The sequence below is a fragment of the Carassius carassius genome, chromosome 35, assembly GCF_963082965.1.
Source record: "Carassius carassius chromosome 35, fCarCar2.1, whole genome shotgun sequence".
Classification (NCBI taxonomy): Eukaryota; Metazoa; Chordata; class Actinopteri; order Cypriniformes; family Cyprinidae; genus Carassius; species Carassius carassius.
In genome coordinates this window covers 10610278-10632423 of record NC_081789.1, presented here as the reverse complement: position 1 = coordinate 10632423, position 22146 = coordinate 10610278, and the positions used below count along the sequence as shown (strand labels likewise).

The 22146-nt window shown below is 38.4% G+C and overlaps 1 protein-coding gene across 1 annotated transcript in view; it reads right to left on the bottom strand.

Annotated features, from left to right (window-relative positions):
• The window catches only part of prpf4bb (pre-mRNA processing factor 4Bb), a 72737-nt gene that overhangs the window by 20336 nt on the left and 30255 nt on the right, over window positions 1-22146 (bottom strand). The window contains exon 4 of the mRNA XM_059524036.1: window positions 9897-10055. Coding sequence (XP_059380019.1) covers window positions 9897-10055 — 159 coding nt within the window. The remainder of the gene's footprint in view (window positions 1-9896; window positions 10056-22146) is intronic.

Here is a 22146-nt window from a genome sequence, read left to right as displayed (position 1 = left end):
GCAACAATGCTCGTTGCTCGACTTGCCAAGCTTTACTATTGTAGGTCGCATGCCAGTAAATAATACGATAATATGAGCATGCAGTCAATACAGATATTGTTAGATTATATCATAATCTCTGTCAGATATTACTGCGAGTGTGCAATCCCTCCTTTCTTCTTACATGCTTCTTTCCACAGATGTGTCCTGTTTTTGCTACATGAGTGTTTTTGTCTTCTCTCCATCTCCTGGTTCCTCCCTTTCCTTTGTTTTTCTCCCTCCTCCCATCTGTGCTTTCTCTCTCTATTCTTTAGTCTTATGTCTCTTTACCTCTATGTATACCCGCATGCGCAAATGATACCTAGAGGTGAATCAGTGAAGATTGGTGGGGGGACCTTTTAGGCCCAGGTTGTTGAGTTTAGTTTGCCCTTTACCGAAAGTTGAAAGGCTCAGTGCCAGTATTATTCCTTATATGTCCAGTAATTCCTGATCACATGTATGTTTTATATAACTTGTTGTTTTGGCTCATACTCAACACATATGTAATCCATATCTTATTAGTTGAAAAAGATTGTACCACCTTTATTTTATCCAATATAAACTCAGTGTAAGACAATAAAGATTTGAAGTGAAGGTATATATCAGATTGTGTGTCTGTTTTCCCTTTTCTTCCTGCGGCCGTGAATTCAGGAGGACTGAGAAAAAACGTTTGGTGGCGAAGATGTAGAATGGGACCATTCTGATACTTTACCAATTTAACATTTTGGGGCTCGCCTTTTTTTCTGGGATTTCTCAAACAGACAGGTAATAAATAATTAAATAATTTCCTCCTGGTCTATAAGAGAAACTGATGTTATTCTCGTTTCGCCATGTTGATTGAGCCATATTTGGCATTTATTCTGTTACCCTCACATATAGTATGTGAGAAGAAGAGTGGATGTTTTGCGTCTTTCATTACCCATTTCTAAACTCCGAAATAGAAGCTTTGTGAAAGATTATCCATTTCTTTGCCGGTGGGGTTCACAGTCCTTTTAGGTTTTTTTATGAATACTGCTGTATTGGAAGCTTTCTTTTGGCCAGAAAAGATCACAAAGTTAATATAAAACTGCGGACTTCATTTTGGGTCTTGTTTGGACAGTTTCCAGTCCTTCCTAGATTTAATGGTTTTTAAATGATTTGAGTTTTGTGAGGCACTTGCAAGGCACTAAAACAAATAAATTGCTAAATCGCAATTCTTTTAATTATTTATGGGATCTGCACGGGATTGGTGGAACAGCAAAGTAGCATTTCATCAAAATTGTTTAGTACTCAACTGTTTGCTAAGTTTCCTTTGATTAAGTGACGTTTTGAAACAAATCTACTCTTGCTTTGATCTCACTCAGCTGTGTTCGATCAATGCGTTGTTATTTTAAGAGGCATCAGGCACGTTTCCATTATTTGCGCAAAACTTTGGTGATATTTTACGAATGTCGTTAAAAAGTACTGCGAAATGACAGCATTTACATTAACCAATGTTATGATAATAAAATGTAATCTTTTGCCACTTGCGATAAGTCATAAAAACAGATTCAGGCTCCATTTATTCAAAGGAGGCGTATGCGTGTATCTTTGCAGAAGCAGAGAGCCGCTTCAGAAATGCGCGTGGCACAAGCATTCACTAGAGTGGCCACGCGCACCTTCAGTGGCTGTATCGGTGCCACACTGCACCGCAGACGTGTCTAGTGTAAATTGTCTAAGCATTACTGGTAGGAAAAGCCTTTATACTGGGGAGCAGCCACATATGAAGTATTTCTTAGTACATTGAAGGTTATATACATTTAAGAATTATCATATCACTTTTTACATATGTATGACCTGTAAATGCGAAAACACCTTTTCCACTGCGGTCTTGCAAATTATTAATTTTTTCGCATTACATGGAAAACCACCTCATACAAGTTTTTGCGAAATTTGTGTTTCCATTAGGCGTATTTTCAATTCGCAATTTCCGTTTGCACAATGTGAAGGGAAATGGACACGCGCCTACTCTCAGTCACCAACAAAGCCAAACATAGGACAGTACTGTTGATTAGAGGGCCTACAATATAGAGCAGAAAGGAAAACTGCATTTAGATGATTTGGTTAAAAAAAAATTTTTTTGAATTAAGTATTGGCTCTGAAAAGTTAAAGGCTAGTTTTTATGAAAAGTGGGAGCAACAGGGGAATTATATTGATGGATAAACAAATACTACAATGTGAAATAGATGTTTTCAGAGAGATGGTTTGCATTACATCTTATCTTTACGAGCATGACGTTTGTGTCCATTATCTCTGGGGGACAGCCTGAAATGCGATACATTGCAGAGATTGAGACTTTAGTTTTTGTTAACCAAATTAACTTTTGCATTGTGATCAATGGGAACAAGATTGAGTGACTATTTTAAACGGCCGTATTTGGCTAATGATAAAGAGAGAGGAAAAAAGAGGAAATTATATTTTTTCTTGAATTTGGTTGTTACGTTTGGTAGATTATTTATATGATATCAGTTTGAAGTTATAATAAAATGTATAAGTAGTATAGAAATAGGAAATGCTCATATCAGACAGAATAGGTTACTGCTCTTTTCTGCATTCTGCAAAGGAACTGCTTGCTCTTTTCCAGCAAAGAAGAACTTGCTTATTAAAATAAACTAAAGAAATGCTATATATTGTTAACTGAATGAAATTCCTTACATTTTGGACAATTGCACAAGGCGACTGACCATAGCAGAGATTGCTTATGTGGTTGTGGTCAAAGTTTATAATGTGGTTCTCTTGAGTGTTCATTTTATAGAAGAAAGCAGACGACATCTTGGGCAGCTGCCAAAGAGCGAGACAACATGGAGAAAGATACATTATGGCTGTGGAGTACAGGAAAAGCTGAGGAACGATCGCTACAACCCCGTGAGAAGAATCTGACACTTCTGGGAGGGGCTGGAATGGAAAAAGACTGAAAACATTGCAGACATCTGCCATGAGCGGCAGAGAGCAAGATAACTGCACCCTGAGTCTACACTCTGATGCCGCATCAGATCCTCATCACCAAGTGACAGACTGTAAGACACTGCAGAAGGAGAAAGTCACTAAATAAGCCAAGACATTTTCAACTGACTTAGAGACTTTCATCTTTTCCCTCATGGGCAGGTACTGCATGTACTATGAATGATCACTACAGAGACCGTCCCAGGTTTTGATTTGTCATTAATTTGCAATTTGATAATTCAATGGTTTTATAGTAGTTCTTTGTAATCCGTTCCACTAATAACAAACTGTTTTCTTTTAGTAGGCACCAGTCCAACCCTATTAAAGAAGTTAACCGTTTGCTTGATTTCTCAATCAGCTAAAACTTGGACTGGATTTAGCATAGAGGATTTACTGCCAAATATGGGGAGAGTTTAGACTCTGATGTAAAGACAGAGCCTCTTTCTAAAGCTGATAAACATAGATGTTCCAAGATTACTTAAAGGAAAATAGGGGAGTAGAGGGACACAAAGTGTCCGAGATAAAAATATGACTTGTAAAGAATTTAAACTAGTCACTCCATCTTGGTAAATAGCTATTTCTTAGGGCTGAATTTAAGTTTAAAACTTCAAACTTGTCAAATCACAAATGCTGTCAAACCCAGAGACTGCGGTTACCTGATGTAAGTGTTTTTGGCCATGGATCCAAGATTATGTGGAGATCTCCAATCAGAGCAGCTCATGAGCAAAATAAATACTAGTAAAGATAAAAATTAAAGTGCACAGATAATTGATATCTCAGAAATTAACATTCGTCAAAAAAGTTTTCAATAATGGCATGCCTAGGTTTAAAATGGATTATTTTGACGAAATAGTGAAAAATTTGGGGGTTATGAACACGATGAGAAATTCAACCCCATTGTGATGGATATTGTCCAACTGTTTTAGACCAACATTTAGACACTGTTGCAAGGGGAATGCCACAGGGCCTAGGTTGAGTAGCTTCTGTCGTTACCGAAATTGTTTTATTCGAGAAAGACTTGGTGGTATTCCACCCTAGCAACATAAATTCGCCATTCAGTTCACTGTCTGTGGAGGCAGTGACAAAGAGAGATGATGCTCTGGCCAGAGGTGTGTGTGAGTGTGTGAAAGTGTGTGAGTGATGGTGCACCAGACAGACAAACTGCTATGAACAGCTGTTTCACAATTTTCTAAGTGGGCACACAAAGTAGATTATGCCCGAGAAAATAATGGCTATGGATTAATTTGGCTAATTATCCTGGCCTGGGATATTTTGTGGCAGAAAAATGAATAAGTGCCACACCTGTGCAGGGTAAATCATGGGAAGGAAGAGCAAGAAGGGTTGCCCTGTCCACCCCACACTTAACCTTTTATTTTTCCTTTTCAGGATGTCATGACAGACTTCATCAAACTGATTTTGTGTCATATGTATGAAAGGCATTGTGCCTGTTAACATGTTACATGTGGGCTGAGTGTTTCACAGAACAACTGATATTAATAGGTAAGCCTGAATATAAAGGTCATGTTTAAGAAATTATTTGATGATAGTGAGTTACCTTGAAACAACAAAGAAATAGTAGAGCTGGATTGAAATTTAGTGTATACCACTTCGACGTGGTATACAGGAGGAAGAGGAAAGATTTCAGATGAAAAAAATAAAATAAAATATCTAATATTGTTTGAAATTGGAATGATATGGGTTCTAGTCTTCTCACTTTACTGCTGTTATTGGGAAAATGGACAGCCCTCAGTCCACATGATTTTTTCCTCACAGGTAAATACGATAAGGATCGACTGGATGATGAGTAAACGTGTTGTCTCTAACAAAAGCATTTTAAGATCTATCACAGGTAGTTCTTCTAGTATCAAGGATGGTTTACTAATCTGCTAATCTGGACTGTCTGAGTTACAGCGAGATGCATGGCTTCGGTGTTCCTTAACGTCGTTGAAAGGAGGAACATCCTGAGTTCCCAGCAGGCATGCCTCTAACCCTGGCAGGGGCAGAAGAGTCCCTTAGGGGGACCAGCGAGGAGAATGAGTAAACTCAACTGGTGGCTTAAAAGCCCGCTGTTTGCTCCAACTGATAAAGAGCCTGCTGGAATCAAGGAAAGATTGAGGAGCAACTCTTAGCAGGATTAACTTGATTTTACAATAGAATTATTAATAGCACAAACTCCATTTAAAAGTGTAGCACAAATTAGGCGAGTTGAAAATTGGACCACCTCTAGAAGTCCACCAGGCATTAAAAACCTGAGAGCTGTAGCAAGTCCTCAACCCAGCAGACATCCAGGTGACATTAGGGGTTAGTTATTATACTGGCCTTGATCTGACTTTCCTGGTTAAGTTCAAACATTAAAAGATATCCGGTTGGGGATAAAGAGGTTTTTTTTAGAAACTATGTGAACAGTGTAATGCAAAGCATTTAATTTTTTTGCAGTCTAAAATATAAAGTTTTGATAAAGAATTGTGTGAAGGAAAGTAGAACTTGTAAGAATAATACTAAAATTATCAGGCCATGGGTGCTAAACTGGTAATATGCCTGGCTGTGTTGAATACCTTCCCACCTGTACATATTTCTTTGTAAATATGGGTGAGGAAAAGTGGCTAGATAATGCAGATACACCGTACATTTGCTATGGACATGTGGTTGTGACTAGGCAACCATATTTTTAATACTGAGGCCAAGGAAAAGCTACAAGGCTTACAGTTACTTGCACTGCAAAATGAACAGATTATGTTCAAAGGGAAAATGTGTTATAGTGGGAATTTCATGTTGCACAGATAGCCCTTATAATGAGGTGGATGGTAAATGTTTGATAAAGGTTGGTTGATGCTGATTGATAAAGGTTTACTGAATATGTCTATGAATACTTAGGAATTATAAGGCAAGGGAAGTAGTGAATACTCAATGATTTTTGCTTTGGTTCGCAAGTTGGTAAAGGATGCTCCTAAGTGCCTTGATGAATAGAATTGTTGAATGTGCTTAAGTGGAATGGGAAAAATGCTAAGTTAATGTTTACCTTTGCATGCAAGGATCGGCAACGGCCCCTGAAAAAATCGAAGGCCGTCCACAACAGCTCATGAGGCACTGACCCAAATGCATTGGCAAGGTCCAAGAAGACCACATGCAAGTATTTCTTTTCCTTCTTGGCTGTTTGTACCTGATGCCAGATGACATTTGCGTGTTCCAAGCATCCTGGAACCTTCTGCACTGCGGTCAACATAGTTTTTTTTTTTTTCAGGAATGCTGAGAGTCTTTGGGCCACAACACTGAAGAATATTTTTCCTTCCACATTTAGTAAGCTTATCTGGCGCAATTGGTGGATGGTTGAGGAGTTCTTCTCTTTGGGAATCAGGATCCCTCCTGCCCATCGCCATGCCTTAGGTATGATGCCTTTTTCCCATGTCACCTTCATTAGCTTCCAGAGTACCTTCAGGATGCCTGGTGTGTTCTTATAGAGCCTGTATGGAACACCTTTGGGCCCAGGGGCTGATGCTGTTCTTGCCCGCTTTACTGTTTTCTCAACTTCACTCCATGTTGGGGGTCTTGTGTCAAATTGGTGCTCAGGTGGTTGGATTGGTGGCTCTTTCTTCTTACGTTGTTTTCTCAAGTATTCTGCTCTTCGCAGTGTTGCAAGGCGCTGCTTGCTATCACCCTGTAACACCTCTATTCCTTCCCTTTCCGCTTCTGTGGCCTTCTTCCACTGTCTTCTTAGGCATCTTCTCTCTTTCACTAGTCGCTCAATCTCTTGCTGTCTCCTGGACTTAAGATGGGCTGAAGGTTGCTTCTGAGTACTGTGGTCCTTGCGTTTCACCCCAAATCTCTCTGTGCTGTAGCTGTAGATGATCTCTCCCATCTTCTCCAATTTTCTTTCGACACCCCCTTTCAGACCTTCTAAGAGATGGACAAGGTCTGTGTCAATGGTTCCCCACTTTTTCTGGCAGGATTTGGGTCACCGAATTTGAGGCTTTCGTCCATCCATTTTCCTCTCTAACGCTGGCTGTGACTGGATGGGATCTGGGCACATGTCCGTTGGTGGAGCTGTGTCTGGGGTGCTGATACCCTGTGGGCTGTGGTGAGTATCCTGCCACTGGGCTTCATCCGACTGATTTGCCCTACCTCTAAGGAAGTAGTGGTCAATGCGGGGTCCCTTGGTAAGCTTTTTCAGGCACTTTTTCCTGCCCTGGTGGATCTTGAGACCCTTCTCCGATGTAATCTTATTCCAGCCACAGATACAGCTTTGTAGTTTGTGTCCTGCCAGTGCTGTTAGTCCGTAAACTGTCTTGCTGATCATTTGTATAATCGTTGTTTCTGTTCGTTCCAAGGTCTGTTATCGTGTGGTCCGCCAGTGAGTCATCTTGTGCCCCCTCTCTAGCAGACTCAGGTGGTGTACTTCCTTTTGAATTATCTGTAGCAATGATTAGGGCTGTCACTTTTTATTCGATATTCGAATATGCATTCGAACATGAAGTGAAATATCCGTAATCGAACTATAAATAAAATATCCGGTTTTTGAAATGCCATGTGAAGTGCATTTTTTAAAGTATATGATTAGACTGTTTGTTTTTTATTTTATTCTTTGCCATCTTATCTAGTAGAGGGCAGCCTAGATGTATTGTAGCGTAGGCCCATGACCAAATAAAGCGAATAATAGCTTGTAGCCAGGCACGTCTGTGCGCTCTGAACATATGATCTTCACTGCGGGGAACATTGTAAATAAAAAGAGAGCCGTTACTTAATCCAGATCAAGTTGATAGACTGGTGTTTCTTGCAAAAAATATTAAGAAATGAATTAGGCTAGGCTATATGCCTTACTCCTGCTGCTGTTTAAGTTGTCACGTTATTGTTTGTGCCGATTCTGAAATTGTTTTTTCTTTTCTTTTTTCATTTAGCCTAATGTTGTGGGATATGCATAGTGGCACTTCATTTAAATTGATATTCTAAGTTGATAACCTGCTGTTTCAAACATTAAGTAAAAAAAAATAATCCAGATAGTCCCGTTTATGACTCACTGTTAAACATTTGTGATTGAATCTCCTTAGGCTAGGGGCCGTTCACATATCGTGTCTTTTGCGCGCTCATGTTCATTATTTCTAATGTAGGCGCGCGGTATGCACGCTCAGAATGGAAGCGACGCGGTTTCCAGGCGCATCTGCAACGCATCGAGTTAAAAACATCTAAACTTTTCAGAGAGCCGCAAGCGCACCACAGGTCATGTGACAAGAACTAACCAATCAGCTTCATCCTTTCCCGTAACAACGTTGAAAGCTCATTAAGATGAAGGAACAGCTGACCATAGCTATATATGGATTGCCATTTTGAAATAAATTTAGTAGCAGAGCTACTGCAAACGATTTTCAGTGCTGCAAATCCATTTATCCTTTGCTGAAATTTCCGCGTCTTCATGGAGAGAGGAGGTCATGGTTGCTTAGCAACAGCAGATGCCTCAGGAGTGCAACTGCCCGAGCGCTTTGGAGGAGGACAAAGCGGCGTGTCTAGCGTTTTCCACTCGTTTTTAAGGAACGGTATGTGAAAGGCCGTAGATATTAGAATATATTCGAATACGTTGCATGATATTCGATATCCGTTCGAATTAGATTTTTCTCAAAAGCGACAGCCCTAGCAATGATTGGGTGGATCCGAGTCCTTGTGTTTTGACCGGCCCCTGCCGACATGGGTAGCTAGCCCATGCCATCCCCTGTATTGTATTCTGTAAATATTGCAAACGTGTTCACTTACGATTGATGTGACAAACTTAACGCCTTTTATTTTCAGTTTCATAGTTACAGAAATGGAGCTATAGATACAAATACACAAAACGTATTGACATCTTCAATATTCAGCCTAATAAAAATATTAAAGTGTTCACCTCAGTTTTTACAGTTAGTTTCAGGTAGTTTACTACACAGAGCCGTTGTTAACTGAGAAGATGCGCAAATAAATGCTGAAAATGAACGTGGATTTGCGCAGCTTCTCAGTTAACAAGGGCTCTGTGTAGTAACAGCTGCACTATGTGAAATCACGCACCTGATGGAATTTACCGCTGATTAGAGAACCGGCTTTACTGACGAGATGCGCATAACGATCGGCCGATCGTGATCGGTGCACCCCTAATATATATATATATATATATATATATATATATATATATATATATATATATATATATATATATATATATATATATATATATATATATATTTATATAAAATTATATTTGACTGGTATTTGATGAATTCTTTGTGAAATGTGATCTGTCAGATGGGAAACAATAGAACAACAGAAATTCCTATTGGAATAATGCCCAGAACACACTACAAAAAGGAATTTTGTCATTTGTAAGAATTTCTGTGAGTTCTACCATTTTATTTTATTTATTTTTTCTTCAACAGGGTAATGATACCCATACTGTGATGCACAATATTGACAATATTATTATATATTAATTAATAAATATTTGTAAAAAAAAAAAAAAAAAAAAAAAAAAGATATTTTCCCCAATTCGCACAGCCCTATTGCAATTTAATCTCTTAAATGGAAAACAAAGAAAGCACTAGTTTATCAATAAATCCTTAAAATGTTAATGCAGTAAAGCCTACTTATTGTGTCATGAATATGCTTTTCATTTGGTTTTGGTCCAGTCAAATCAATTTCACTTGATGAAAATGTCCAGGAGACACTGTAACCGTGCAGCCACAAGCTTTCTTCACATATGCATGTACACAGTTGTGATCATACAAACGCAGTCAGCTTTCAAACAGCGAGTAAGTACCACCAAACTGACTAGATTCTCAGTATCACCATCAGTCCATTTTCTTTTTAAATTACTATTGTCAACCGATTCAAACTTTTTTGACATGACTATTCATATGCAACCTCAGTAGGTTCAAGCCTTGAAAAAAAGCACTATTACTCACACTTCTTCAGAGGAGGAGTCATGGGCTGCTTTCATACCCTCTGACAGACTGCCTTTGAACTTGTCTTCATCCCGACTTCTCCTCCTCCTCCTCCTCTCACGCTCTCTGGAGGTGGATCGTCGTTGTCTGGAGCGGCCAAACCGATCCCTTTCAGCAGACCTACCAAAACAGAACAGGTTATTACACAAATAACTAACAGCACTATCACTATCAGACAAACACTACAGTTCATAATAGTGACGCTCCTAATGTCTGTTTAAAATAGGGATTTTGACCAATGAATCGCATCAGTTAAATAGCCTTTTTATTATTTTGTTTTTTTCTGCAGCAGCAGCAGTTAGCTGCATTGCTTCCACTGTCCTCATTTGTAAATCGCTTTGGATAAAAACGTTTGCTAAATGTAAATGCATGATTAAGGAGAAATATGCTATACATACACACCGATATATACATACACATTTAAATTACAGGGCATGTAGGCATTTGCTTCCAGATATATTTTGCTGAGTAAGCACACTGTGCTTTAAGCACATCATTCTGCACACCAGATGCGCATATTGTAAGCGCTTCGTGCTGCACTGTATTTGTGACTCAAAGCATGCATCACCTTGCATTAAAAATTGCAAAGCACAAAGGGAAGAGAAATTGATGCATAGTGTATTATATCTGTGCAACAGTTATTGAGCTTTTCTTTTAAAAGTTTAACATTTCGGTTACTGTACACATTAAAAACAAATTAGTCTTTTCTACGCCTGCGTTTTTGTTCTCACAGACACCCGATAGTAGGGCTGTGCAATTAATTGAAAAAAACGGTTTGATTTCGATTTTGGCCTCCAACGATCATGAAAATACAATAATTGAGATAAAATGATTGTGCCCCATTCCGCCCCCCTTTTTGCAACGCTGCGCTTTTGTTCCTCCATAAAAGCCCAATTTCCCGTGCAAATCAGTAAAATCATGTTACATGACATTTGCATAATGGGACATTTATAAAAGTATATTTATTCATGTTTTTAAAAGCGTGAAAGAACTTTCGCTGCTCCTCAGGAAGAGACATGCCCTTAGAGATGGAACACGGACATGTTAAGTCATCATTTAGCTAAATGTGCCCACCTAAACTCTCAAATACAAACAAAAATGTGTCAAAATGCTGTGCTTAGTGATTATTCATGTATACCGTCGTCGATCATGTAATAAATGAACGTAAAGAGTTAAGAATGAAAATACGTGTGTTACGGTAATTTGGATCCGCGCGGCTCTTAAAGTAACAGCCGGCTATTTTCCTGCTGCGACTGTGAGCTTATTAATCAAACAAAATAAATTTATAATCACACACTGCTCGAGTGAAGGACTTTTGTAGCTTTAAGAAACAAAAAAAGTTAAATTCTTACAGTGAAGACTGCCATTTTATTTTACATTTGATTATTAATTTCTGTAGTAGGCTGTAAACTGCTTGAGACTTGCATAAAATAAACATTAAAGCACAGTTTGTTTCATTTGTATCTTTTTAGTTTATTGTATTTGTCCTTTGCTTTTTTATTAATGACAGTTTAATTATTTTCAGTAATTTTCAATAATTTTGTGGACTTTTTGTTTGTTTGAAATGCCGCTGGTCTCTACAATGTAGATGTCATAGCAACCATATTTACAGAAAATACATATTTGATATGTATCACTTTCTTTAAATAAATCGCTCATATAAAGTTTTGGTCATATGGCCCCCTCATAATTGTGTTAAATAATTGTGATTACAATATTGACCAAAATAATTGATTATGATTTGTGTCATAATCAAGCAGCCCTACCCGGTAGTAATTAACAAAACAATATTAAACTCCGGCAAGAAATTTTTTGCTAAATCAGACATGTATTTACAAATCAAGTATAATAATGGGTACACAGAATAATCTTGGCCAATACACAATACGAGAAAAAGAAGTGGCAGTATTAGAGCCGATACCTGATATGAATATAAGATCGGTGCATCCCTGATGATAAAATGAACTCCATATATGGTAGAGAAAAGGGTATGTGCCCCTCCTGTTCCATTGCAGATTATTAAAATAATAATAGATTAATTAAAATAAGATATACATTATTTAATGACTGGTCTTAACATATGAATAAAAAGATTGCATATGCTTAAAACTTTATATCTAATATCTGAAGACTTCTAAAATTTGTATCTTGTTATCCCTGGGATACAGTATGAAAGTTAATCCAAAGAGCCTTTCAAACCGCATTAGTTCCAGAACTAAATGTAAAGTACTAAAGTACTGGGCCAATTTTGCGCAAACTATTTCCCAGTACCATTTAAAAGGTTGCATTTGCACCGACAGTGTGAACAAGGAAGTGACGCAAGCCGGTTGACAGCAACGTTATTTGTGCGCGGCGTGAACAATGGAAACAAAGAACAATGTTAACAACAGGAGGATGGAGGACGCTGTGATCAGAGCTGTTTTTGTTGTCTCACAGGTTTCACAATGGACATGGAATGACGATGTATACGAGAAGTGATTGAAAGAAAGGAAAGGAGGACTAACAATCTCCAACAACAACTGGCAGTGCTACATTTGCTACAAGTGCCTGCACTTCATCATCCGTTTATCGACTGTTGCTCTGCATACTTGCGAAATAAGTTGACAATGTTTACAGTATGTTAACACAGTGTTCTAAATCATGGCAGGCTGAGGGCGTTTTCGTAAGCGTTTGTCCAATCAATGTGTACTTGTGTCACAGGTTGTACCAGCTGTGCTGGTTAGACCCTGCTCCGGAGTAGGAGCTAATTTGGTTCTCGAAAAAGGCAGTCCAGCACTAAAATCACACCCAGTTCAGGTGGTGCAAAAATGCCAAAAAGTGGGTAGTTCCACAATTAGTTAAGGTACTATGAAAAGGTTCCAGCGGTGAGAAAGGCCCTCAATACAGAGTTTCAGAGACTTGGGATTGAGTTAACTAAAAGATAACTTGTGTAGTGCAATGCTGAATGAGAGCAAGATTGGGTGACCAAGATAATAGGTATTTTGATTCACAAGCCCTAGGCATTTTACAATAGGAATGGACCTTGTTGATAAAATATTTAAATATAAACTAATAGGAAATATTTTATGTTGGTTGGGAAAAAATAATTCACCATTACCAGATTATTCGGAATTATGTATGGAAATATAGAAGATAAATTAAGATTGAAGTATTTATTTTACATTACACATATCATGCTGTTCTAAAAGGAAAGATTATTTTGTAATATTGCAGTATACGTAAATAATAAAAGGTAGATTACTGCTGCTTTCTGCATTTTGCAAAGAAAAAATGCTTTCTATTTTTCTGCAATGAAGAACTTGCTTTACTTAAATAGAATAAGGGAACTGCTGTTTTTAACCAAATGAGATTGACAAAAATATATTATTCCTGCCCAATGTCCATAAAACAAAACTGAACCAACTGAATCCTATTAAAACATACAGTGCTTAATGTATTAGACCACTTGTCATAAAACAAAAATATTTTAGCAAACGGTTAAAAAATAAATAAAAATAATAATCCTAAAAATGTTATCGTAATTTTTGGACAAACAACAAACAAACAACAAACTCAAACAACTAAATAGTATTTATTCACATAAAAATGGCCTTGACTGATTTGAGATTGGGATCTCAAAAAAACACTATAAAGCACTTGACAATTTTTCTCTGCCTTTCACAGATAACAGCAATAATTATATTATAGCATTAAAAATAGCTTACTACTGTTACTAAAAAGCTTATGCATATTGGAGGTCTAACCAATACATAAAGCTAAAATAATATTTTGGTAATTAATAATACTGTTATAGTTAAGAATCAGTGGCACAAACCATACAAAATTGGTTAAAATACTTACATAAATTTGTTTTAATAAATTTGTTAATCACTGTACATAGTTAATAAAGTTCAAATCTCTAGATCAAAAATTAAAACAGTAAAGATATATAAAATCACAGTAATGCTCTGCTGGAACATGCGTTGCGTGCAATTTGATCACAGTCAGTCTCCTTTTACTATCATTTCTTTATCCTGTAAAAGTGTCTGATATTTATATACACGCAAATGTTAAAGGGATAGTTCACCGAATAGCAAAATTATGTCATTAATAACTTACCCTCATGTTGTTCCAAACCCGTAAGACCTCCGTTTATCTTTGGAACACAGTTTAAGATATTTTAGATTTAGTCCGAGAGCTCTCAGTCCCTCCATTGAAGCTGTGTGAACTGTACACTGTCCATGTCCAGAAAGGTAAGAAAAACATCATCAAAGTAGTCTATGTGACATCAGAGGGTCAGTTGGAATTTTTTGAAGCATCGAAAATACATTTTGGTCCAAAAATAGCAAAAACTACGACTTTATTCAGCATTGTCTTCTCTTCCGTGTCTGTTGTGAGAGAGAGTTCAAAACACAACAGTTCAATGATATTCGGTTCACGAACGAATCATTCGATGTAACCGGATCTTTTTGAACCAGTTCACCAAATCGAACTGAATCGTTTGAAACTGTTCGCGTCTCCAATATGCATTAATCCACAAATGACTTAAGCTGTTAACTTTTTTAATGTGGCTGACACTCCCTCTGAGTTCAAACAAACCAATATCCCGGAGTAATTCATTTACTCAAACAGTACATTGACTGAACTGCTGTGAAGAGAGAACTGAAGATGAAAACCGAGCCGAGCCAGATAACGAACAACAGACTGACTTGTTCTCGAGTCAAGAACTGTTTCTGTCAGACGCGTCCGATTCGAGAACCGAGGAGCTGATGATACTGCGCATGTGTGATTCAGCATGAAGCAGACCAACACGCAGAGCATCTGAACCGAACTGATTCTTTTGGTGATTGATATCTGAACTGATTCTGTGCTAGTGTTATGTGCGCGGGTAAACCGAAGACTTGAATCAAGGGCAATCATCGCCAATGACGCAATTACGTCGAGCGCAAAAGAACCGGTGAACCATTTTCTTCAACCGGTTTATTGAATCGAACTGTCCGAAAGAAGTACTGGTGATCCGAAAACCGATGAAACCGGTTCTTGTCTCGTGAACGAGTCAGTCTATTGTTCGTTATTTGGCTCACATCGGTGTTCATCCTCAAGTTCTCTCTTCACAGCAGTTCAGTCAGTGTACTGTTCGAGTACATTAATTACTCTGGGATATTGGTTTCGTTTGAATGAAGTCGTAGTTTTTGCTATTTTTGGACCAAAATGTATTTTCGATGCTTCAAAAAATTCCAACTGACCCTCTGATGTCACATGGACTGCTTTGATGATGTTTTTCTTACCTTTCTGGACATGGACAGTATACCGTTCACACAGCTTCAATGGAGGGACTGAGAGCTCTCGGACTAAATCTAAAATATCTTAAACTGTGTTCCAAAGATAAACGGAGGTCTAACGGGTTTGGAACAACATGAGGGTAAGTTATTAATGACATAATTTTGTGATTTGGGTGAACTAACCCTTTAAGGCTTGCGTGAATTTATGACATTTACAAATAAGGAGATGACCGGCAAAGTTTTTAGCCCTGAGCACGCACACACGTATCTGTAAAAGCACATGACAAGCAAGCCATTATGCTAATGCATCAGCTTGAAGCTCAAAATAAAGATTTATCATGTTTTGGGCAGCTTGAATCACATACTTTTCCTGCAGGAGCTCATTCGGTTTCCTCCAATATTCATAGATGAATTTTGTCCATAGAAATGTGTTATTCAGTCCTGTAATTTGATGGGACCGGCTGTAGTTGTACGTGCACTGTGGGCAGACCCGACTCGTTGTCAATGATTTTCATTATCGATAATCCATTTAATCGATTAGTTGTTGCAGCCCTAACCACAACATCAGGCTTTTTGGGTGCCATCACAGAGTGATGTCCCATTAAAAAAGCCAAACAGCTTCAACAGGCTGATGAGCTAACCAGAAGGACTTCCATCCCTTCCCATTGCATGCACAGGTGCTGCATATTTAATGATCACTATAGAGACTGCTTCAAATGATAATTATTTTATTAACTATATTAATCTTGATTATGCACTGGTCTCACAGCGGTTCTTTGAATTCTGTATTTTAACTAACATTCTTAATCTGCTTTTCAACAGGTACCAGTCCAACCATATGTCTTAAAGAAAAAGGAATTATGATGGACAGACTTGACTAACCAATCAGATAAAAATGGAGCTGGATTTGGCATAGTGATGGCAATTTCATTAATCAACTAGAGAAAAATGCACAACTGAATTGACAACAATGCTGAGCTCTCTGGGGGAAAAAAAGTAGATAAGATGCGTAATAAAAAAAAGGCAGGATATTCCAGAGTCGTGGCTCTGCCACTGCAAATGCACACTCCCTCTACGCTTTAGTCGAACGTGAGGGACCACCAACAAAGCCTGGTCACAGGATTGTTGGCTTCTAGATGGAGTATAGAGATGAAGATGTTCGGATAGATTGACAGGAGCTTGGTTATGTAGGGATTCATATACAAAGAGGATAATTTTGAGGAGTCAATTCTCTGACAAATTCCCAGTGTAGGGATCTAATGCTGCGTTTCCACCGAAATTACCTGGAACATTTGTACCAGGAACTTTTTTCCCCAGGAATGTATCCAGACCTGTTGCTTTCTGCGTTTCCACCGCAGTGTAAAGTACTGGGAAGATTAGGCAAATAGACTGGTGACGTAGGTCTGCGCGCGTTTCTCAATACAAAGTACGCTGATTTTGGACTTGCATCCTCTGTAGTTCAGACTTTGTGCATTCGACTTGGGAGTGTGATGTCCGCGACGACGCAAATCCGGTAAATCTGCAAACAGCAGCGTACTTGATAACTTCAGTCAGCTGACCATGGCTACAGCAATTTTCCTCTCTGTATATTTACAATAAAACGAAATAGGATATCAAATACCACTGCCTACTTTCGTTTTCATTTAAACATAATAACAGCTGCAGAAATGTACTTAGTTCAGGCATATGTGTATATATATGTATATATATACAGCCATTACAAATGAAACTAATTATATAAATTTGCCTTATTTTCATTTTAACATATAGATAAATTGAATACAGGCCAAAGATAACCTATTAGATTTACCCAGAACAAATTATATTTTATATTTAACCACTAAAGAGACATCAAAGCCAGCAGCACATATCAGAAGGTCTAGCCGAGGTGAGGCTGCTCTCGGCGGATACATAAGCACTGAGCTCCCGCTGATCGCGTGGAGCTCACAGTCTCCGAGATCGGCAAAAAACAATTTTAAATTGGCGCTGTCTTTATAAATAAATCACAGATTTGAGTTTTATACAACTACATTCTCGCCTGAAATACTTTAAAAGTTACATTTCATGACACAATAACAGTAATATTTTGAAAATGATCTGAATAAATGGTGGTTGAACTCAACCAATGCTTTGTGAACTCAACCAATCAGCATGTTTAGCGCCCAAGTCCCGCCCCCGAAAGTTCCGGAACGTTGAAAAAGTACCACCTCGCCAGCAGGGACTTTCTTAGGGGCATTTTTTTACCCAGAACTTTATTTAGTTTCTGGTTCCTGCGTTTGAAACACACCAAGTACCAGTCCAAAGTCCCTTGTTCCTGGGTAAAGTTCCTGCGGTGGAAACGCAGCATAAGAATTGTAGTGATGTGTTCATGTTTATGACATTTTAAAAGCCGTCTGTCTGCAGCGTTTTGGACAAGCTGAAGTCATGCAATTTGAGATTTAGATATACCACAATATAAAGAATTGCAGTAATCTAGACAAGACAAATGCATGAACAGCCATTTCTAGTGTTTTAGGAGTGAGAAAGTTTTACATTTTAGACTGTAAACGAAGCTGATAGAAACTGGACCCAATAACAGAAGAAATATGTTTATCACATTTTAAATGCTGGTCAACTATAATACCTAGGTTTTGCACCCGTGAGGATCTAAAAATGTATAAACCTTCTGGCTCAGGGCTTACAAGTGCATCTCAATAAATAAGAATGTCATGGAAAAGTTCATTTATTTCAGTAATTCAACACAAAGTCTTTGATTCTTTTAATTGTGATGATTTTGGCTCACATTTAACAAAAACCCACCAATTCACTCAATCTCAAATTAGAGTACTTCATTAGGCCCCCCCAAAAAAGGGACTCAAAAAAAAAATAGGGGCTCATTTTGCTTTAATTACTGCCTCAATTCAGCGTGGCATGGAGGTGAACAGTTTGTGCAACTGCTGAGGTGGTATGGAAGCCCAGGTTTCTTTGACAGTGGCTTTCAGCTCATCTGCATTTTTTGGTCTCTCATTTCACATTTTCCTCTTGACAATAGCCCATTCTCTATGGGGTTCAGGTCTGGTGAGTTTGCTGGCCAGTCAATCACACCAACACCATGGTCATTTAACCAACTTTTGGTGCTTTTGGCAGTGTGGGCAGGTGCCAAATCCTGCTGGAAAATTAAATCAACATCTCCAGTGCTCCAAATTTCTTGGTAAACAGGTGCAGTGACTTTAGTTTTCAAAAAACACAATTTGGACCAACACCAGCAGTTGACATTGCACCCCAAATCATCAGACTGTGGAAATCAATATTGGAGGTCTAACCAATACATACGTCAATCAGACTGTGGAAACTTAACACTGGACTTCAAGCAACTTGGGCTATGAGCTTCTCCACCCTTCCACCAGACTCTAGGTCCTTGGTTTCCAGGTGAAATACAAAACTTGCTCTCATCTGAAATGGACCAATGGGCAACAGTCCAGTTCTTCTTCTCCTTAGCCCAGGTATGACGCCTCTGACGTTGTATGCCTTGACACCAGCCTCAGTCCATTCCTTGTGAAGTTCACTCAAATTCTTGAATCTATTTTACTTGATCCAAATAAGGTTGCGGTTCAAATCTGCTTTGTCAATTCTTCCACATGTACAGTACATAAAGAGAATTGAAATTGCATTACTCTCAGACCCATGGTGCATAAAGATAACAGTACAGCCTAAAAATACAGATAGATAGATCAAATCTAAAATCCAACTATACAAATAAGGGCATGTAAAAGAATAAAAATAAAAAGTTAAATAAAGCAGCGCAAGGCACATGGCAGATAGAGTGCAAACCAGTGAAGTGAACAAACAGTGCAGATAAAAAGATTGTAGTGCAAAAAAAGCTTATTCAGTATGATTAAAGTGACAAAGGGCTCAGAGAGCAGTTCTTTTATTTAAACTGAGGTAGTAGAATGACGTCCGTTCTATGCTGAATGAGGTAGTGAGCAGACCAATGCTGCACAAAGTGACTTGTGCATGTCATCGGAGGCGGGAGTGGAAGGACCTTGGGATGTGGGATCTTGGGGGGGGGGGGGTTCACAGCTCAGTGGTGCCTGGGGCAGAAGAGGGAAGTGGGGGCAAGTTCGGGAGCGAGTTCAGCTGTTTAACAGCCTGATGAATGAAGCCGTCCTTCAGTCTGCTGGTACTGGCCTGGAGACTCCGCAGTCTCCTCCCTGATGGCAGCAGACTGAAGAAGCTGTGTGATGGGTATTATTATATTATTAATTATTAACTCATCGTCAATATTATTAACTTGCCGTTATCTTTAGGTCACGTCCCAAAACCATTTAAGCTGGCGGTTATTTAGCCTCTTAATAAGTAAACAAAGCTAGATCCTAGTGAATTGGCAAATTATAGGCCTATTTCAAATCTTCCATTTATGTCAAATTTTTTTTGAAAAAGTTGCGTCTGCTCAATTGAGCTCATTCCTGCTAAAAAAATTATCTGTATGAAGAATATCAGGCCCCAGGCCCCACCATAGCACAGAAACTGCACGTGTTAAAATTATTTTAATTATTTATTGGATAACCAATAATTTTCTCTTGTTAAATTCGGATAAGACAGAGATATTAATTATTGGACCAAAAAACAGTACACAGAATCTTGTAGATTACAATTTGCAACTAGACAGATGCACTGCTACTTCCTCTACAGTCAAAAATCTGGGTGTTATATTAGACAGCAACTTGTCTTTTGAAAATCATATTTTCCATGTGACAAAAACTGCATTCTTCCATCTTAGAAACATTGCCAAGCTACGAAACATGTTACCTGTTTCTGATGCAGAAAAGCTAGTTCATGCATTCATGACCTCTAGACTGGACTATTGTAATGCACCTCTAGGTGGTTGTCCTGCATCTTCAATAAACAAGCTACAGGTAGTCCAAAATGCAGCAGCTAGAGTCCTTACCAGGTCAAGAAAATATGATTATATTACCCCAGTTTTACAGTCTCTGCTAGGGGTGTAACGGTACGTGTATTCGTACCAGACCATTTCGGTACAGGGCTTTCGGTACGGTGCACGTGTGTACCGAATGACCGAATGCAATATTTTGTGTGAGGAACATAGGTACATTTTCGTGTTTCCAAAACGAACATATTAAGTGGCGGAAGTCTCCGCGTTCAGCGCAAATCCCGCCCTGCAGCTGTTTCTAAGGCCGGTGACACACTGGCTGCGTGGCGTGAGCGTGGCGTTTCTGCTGCGTCAGTTGCGTGATGGCTGCTTCGCGTTTTCTGTGTCTTTAAACACCAGAATCGTGCCTGACGCGGCGCTGGCACGCTGCTGCTCCTTTTGTAGGTGGCATAGAGGGAGACCGCCGACAGACCAGGATCTTGTCTTCACGACAACAATAGCTATACTTCATGTTGAGCATAAATATAAAGCCTACTGATAAAGGACACCGTCAACAGTATTGACGGCAAAAGGCATCACGCGAGTGTTGACATCACTACAACTAGGAAAAAAACGATTGTAATTCAAACGCAGCTCCCGTCGGCATTTAAACAGACCTTTGCTCTTAATTCCGATCGGGCCAACGCAATAACGAAATCTGAGGAAGGTCTAAAAACTGAAACTGTTGATGCTGCAACTTTACACTTTGGAAAAGTTATATATATATTTTAAATATGAGCAGGCCTACAAGCTGGGATTGGTAATGCTGCACTGTAATCATAGTTATATATATTTTTCATTATATTTTATTATATGATATTGGTTTGAGACAGAGTATTTTATTTAGTGGAGAACTTTGCAGCAGTATTTTATTTCTTATTCTTTTTTTATTATATATATATATATATATATATATATTTTATTAAAAAGTATTTTTAAAAAGCGTTAACAAATTGTAAAAAAAAAGTTTATAGTAATAAACAACCTGCAGTTTAATGTTTGCATTTCTTTCCCTTACTGTACTGTAAAAATCTTTAACTTTATCCATCATCATAGTGTCCATTTCTATTTTCTTTTCTTGCTATTTACTTTTTACTGTTTAGCTCCGTGTAGCTGTTTTTATTTAATTTTTTTCTCTAGAATCTTTATCTTACTATCACTCTCTGTTTTTTAAAGTGGTAAAATATAACTTAATTCACACCATATTTCTGATATTATCGATCAATCTTATCAGATTAACTTTGATCGTTCACTTTTATTTTATTTCCGTGAGTGAAATAGGGATGGGTATCAAAAACCGGTTCCATTTTAGAACCTAACATTTTGTACAGGTGCACCTGGAGCTTTGCGAGCATTGATCCTGCTAAAGGATCTCCTCACGCTGTCTGGGGTCAGTGTCATCACCTGGTCAGCGGGAGGAGGTGGAGTCTTCTGTGCAGTGGTGCCGTTTTGTTCCTCAAAAGCGAGCGAAGAATGCATTCAGCTCGTTCAGCAAGGAGATGTTGCGGTCACAGGTCCATGGTGGGGATTGTAGTCCATAATGGTCTGTATCCCCTGCCACAGGTTCCGATGCTTGGATGGCAATGAATGTTTGTGGCTTGCCCTCCTTGTGAAGGGTGTCAATGATTGTCTTCTGGACAACTGTCAGATCTGCAGTCTTCCCCATGATTGTGTAGCCTAGTGAACCAAACTGAGAGACCATTTAGAAGGCTCAGGAAACCATTGCAGGTGTTTTGAGTTGATTAGCCGATTGGCATGTCACCATATTCTAATTAGTTGAGATGAGTTTTCGTTAAATGTGAGCAAAAAAAAAAAAAACGACTTCACTCTGTGTGCATTAAATTTATTTAATACATGAGTTTCACAATTTAAGTTGAGTTACTGAAATAAATGAACTTTTCCACAACATTCTAATTTATTGAGATGCACCTGTAGAGTTCTCATTTGGACCGAAAACAATTACTTCAGTTTTTTTCCTCATTTAGGAAGAGGAAATTTTGGGCTAGCCATGATTTGACCTCCTCTAAACATTGCAGAAGAT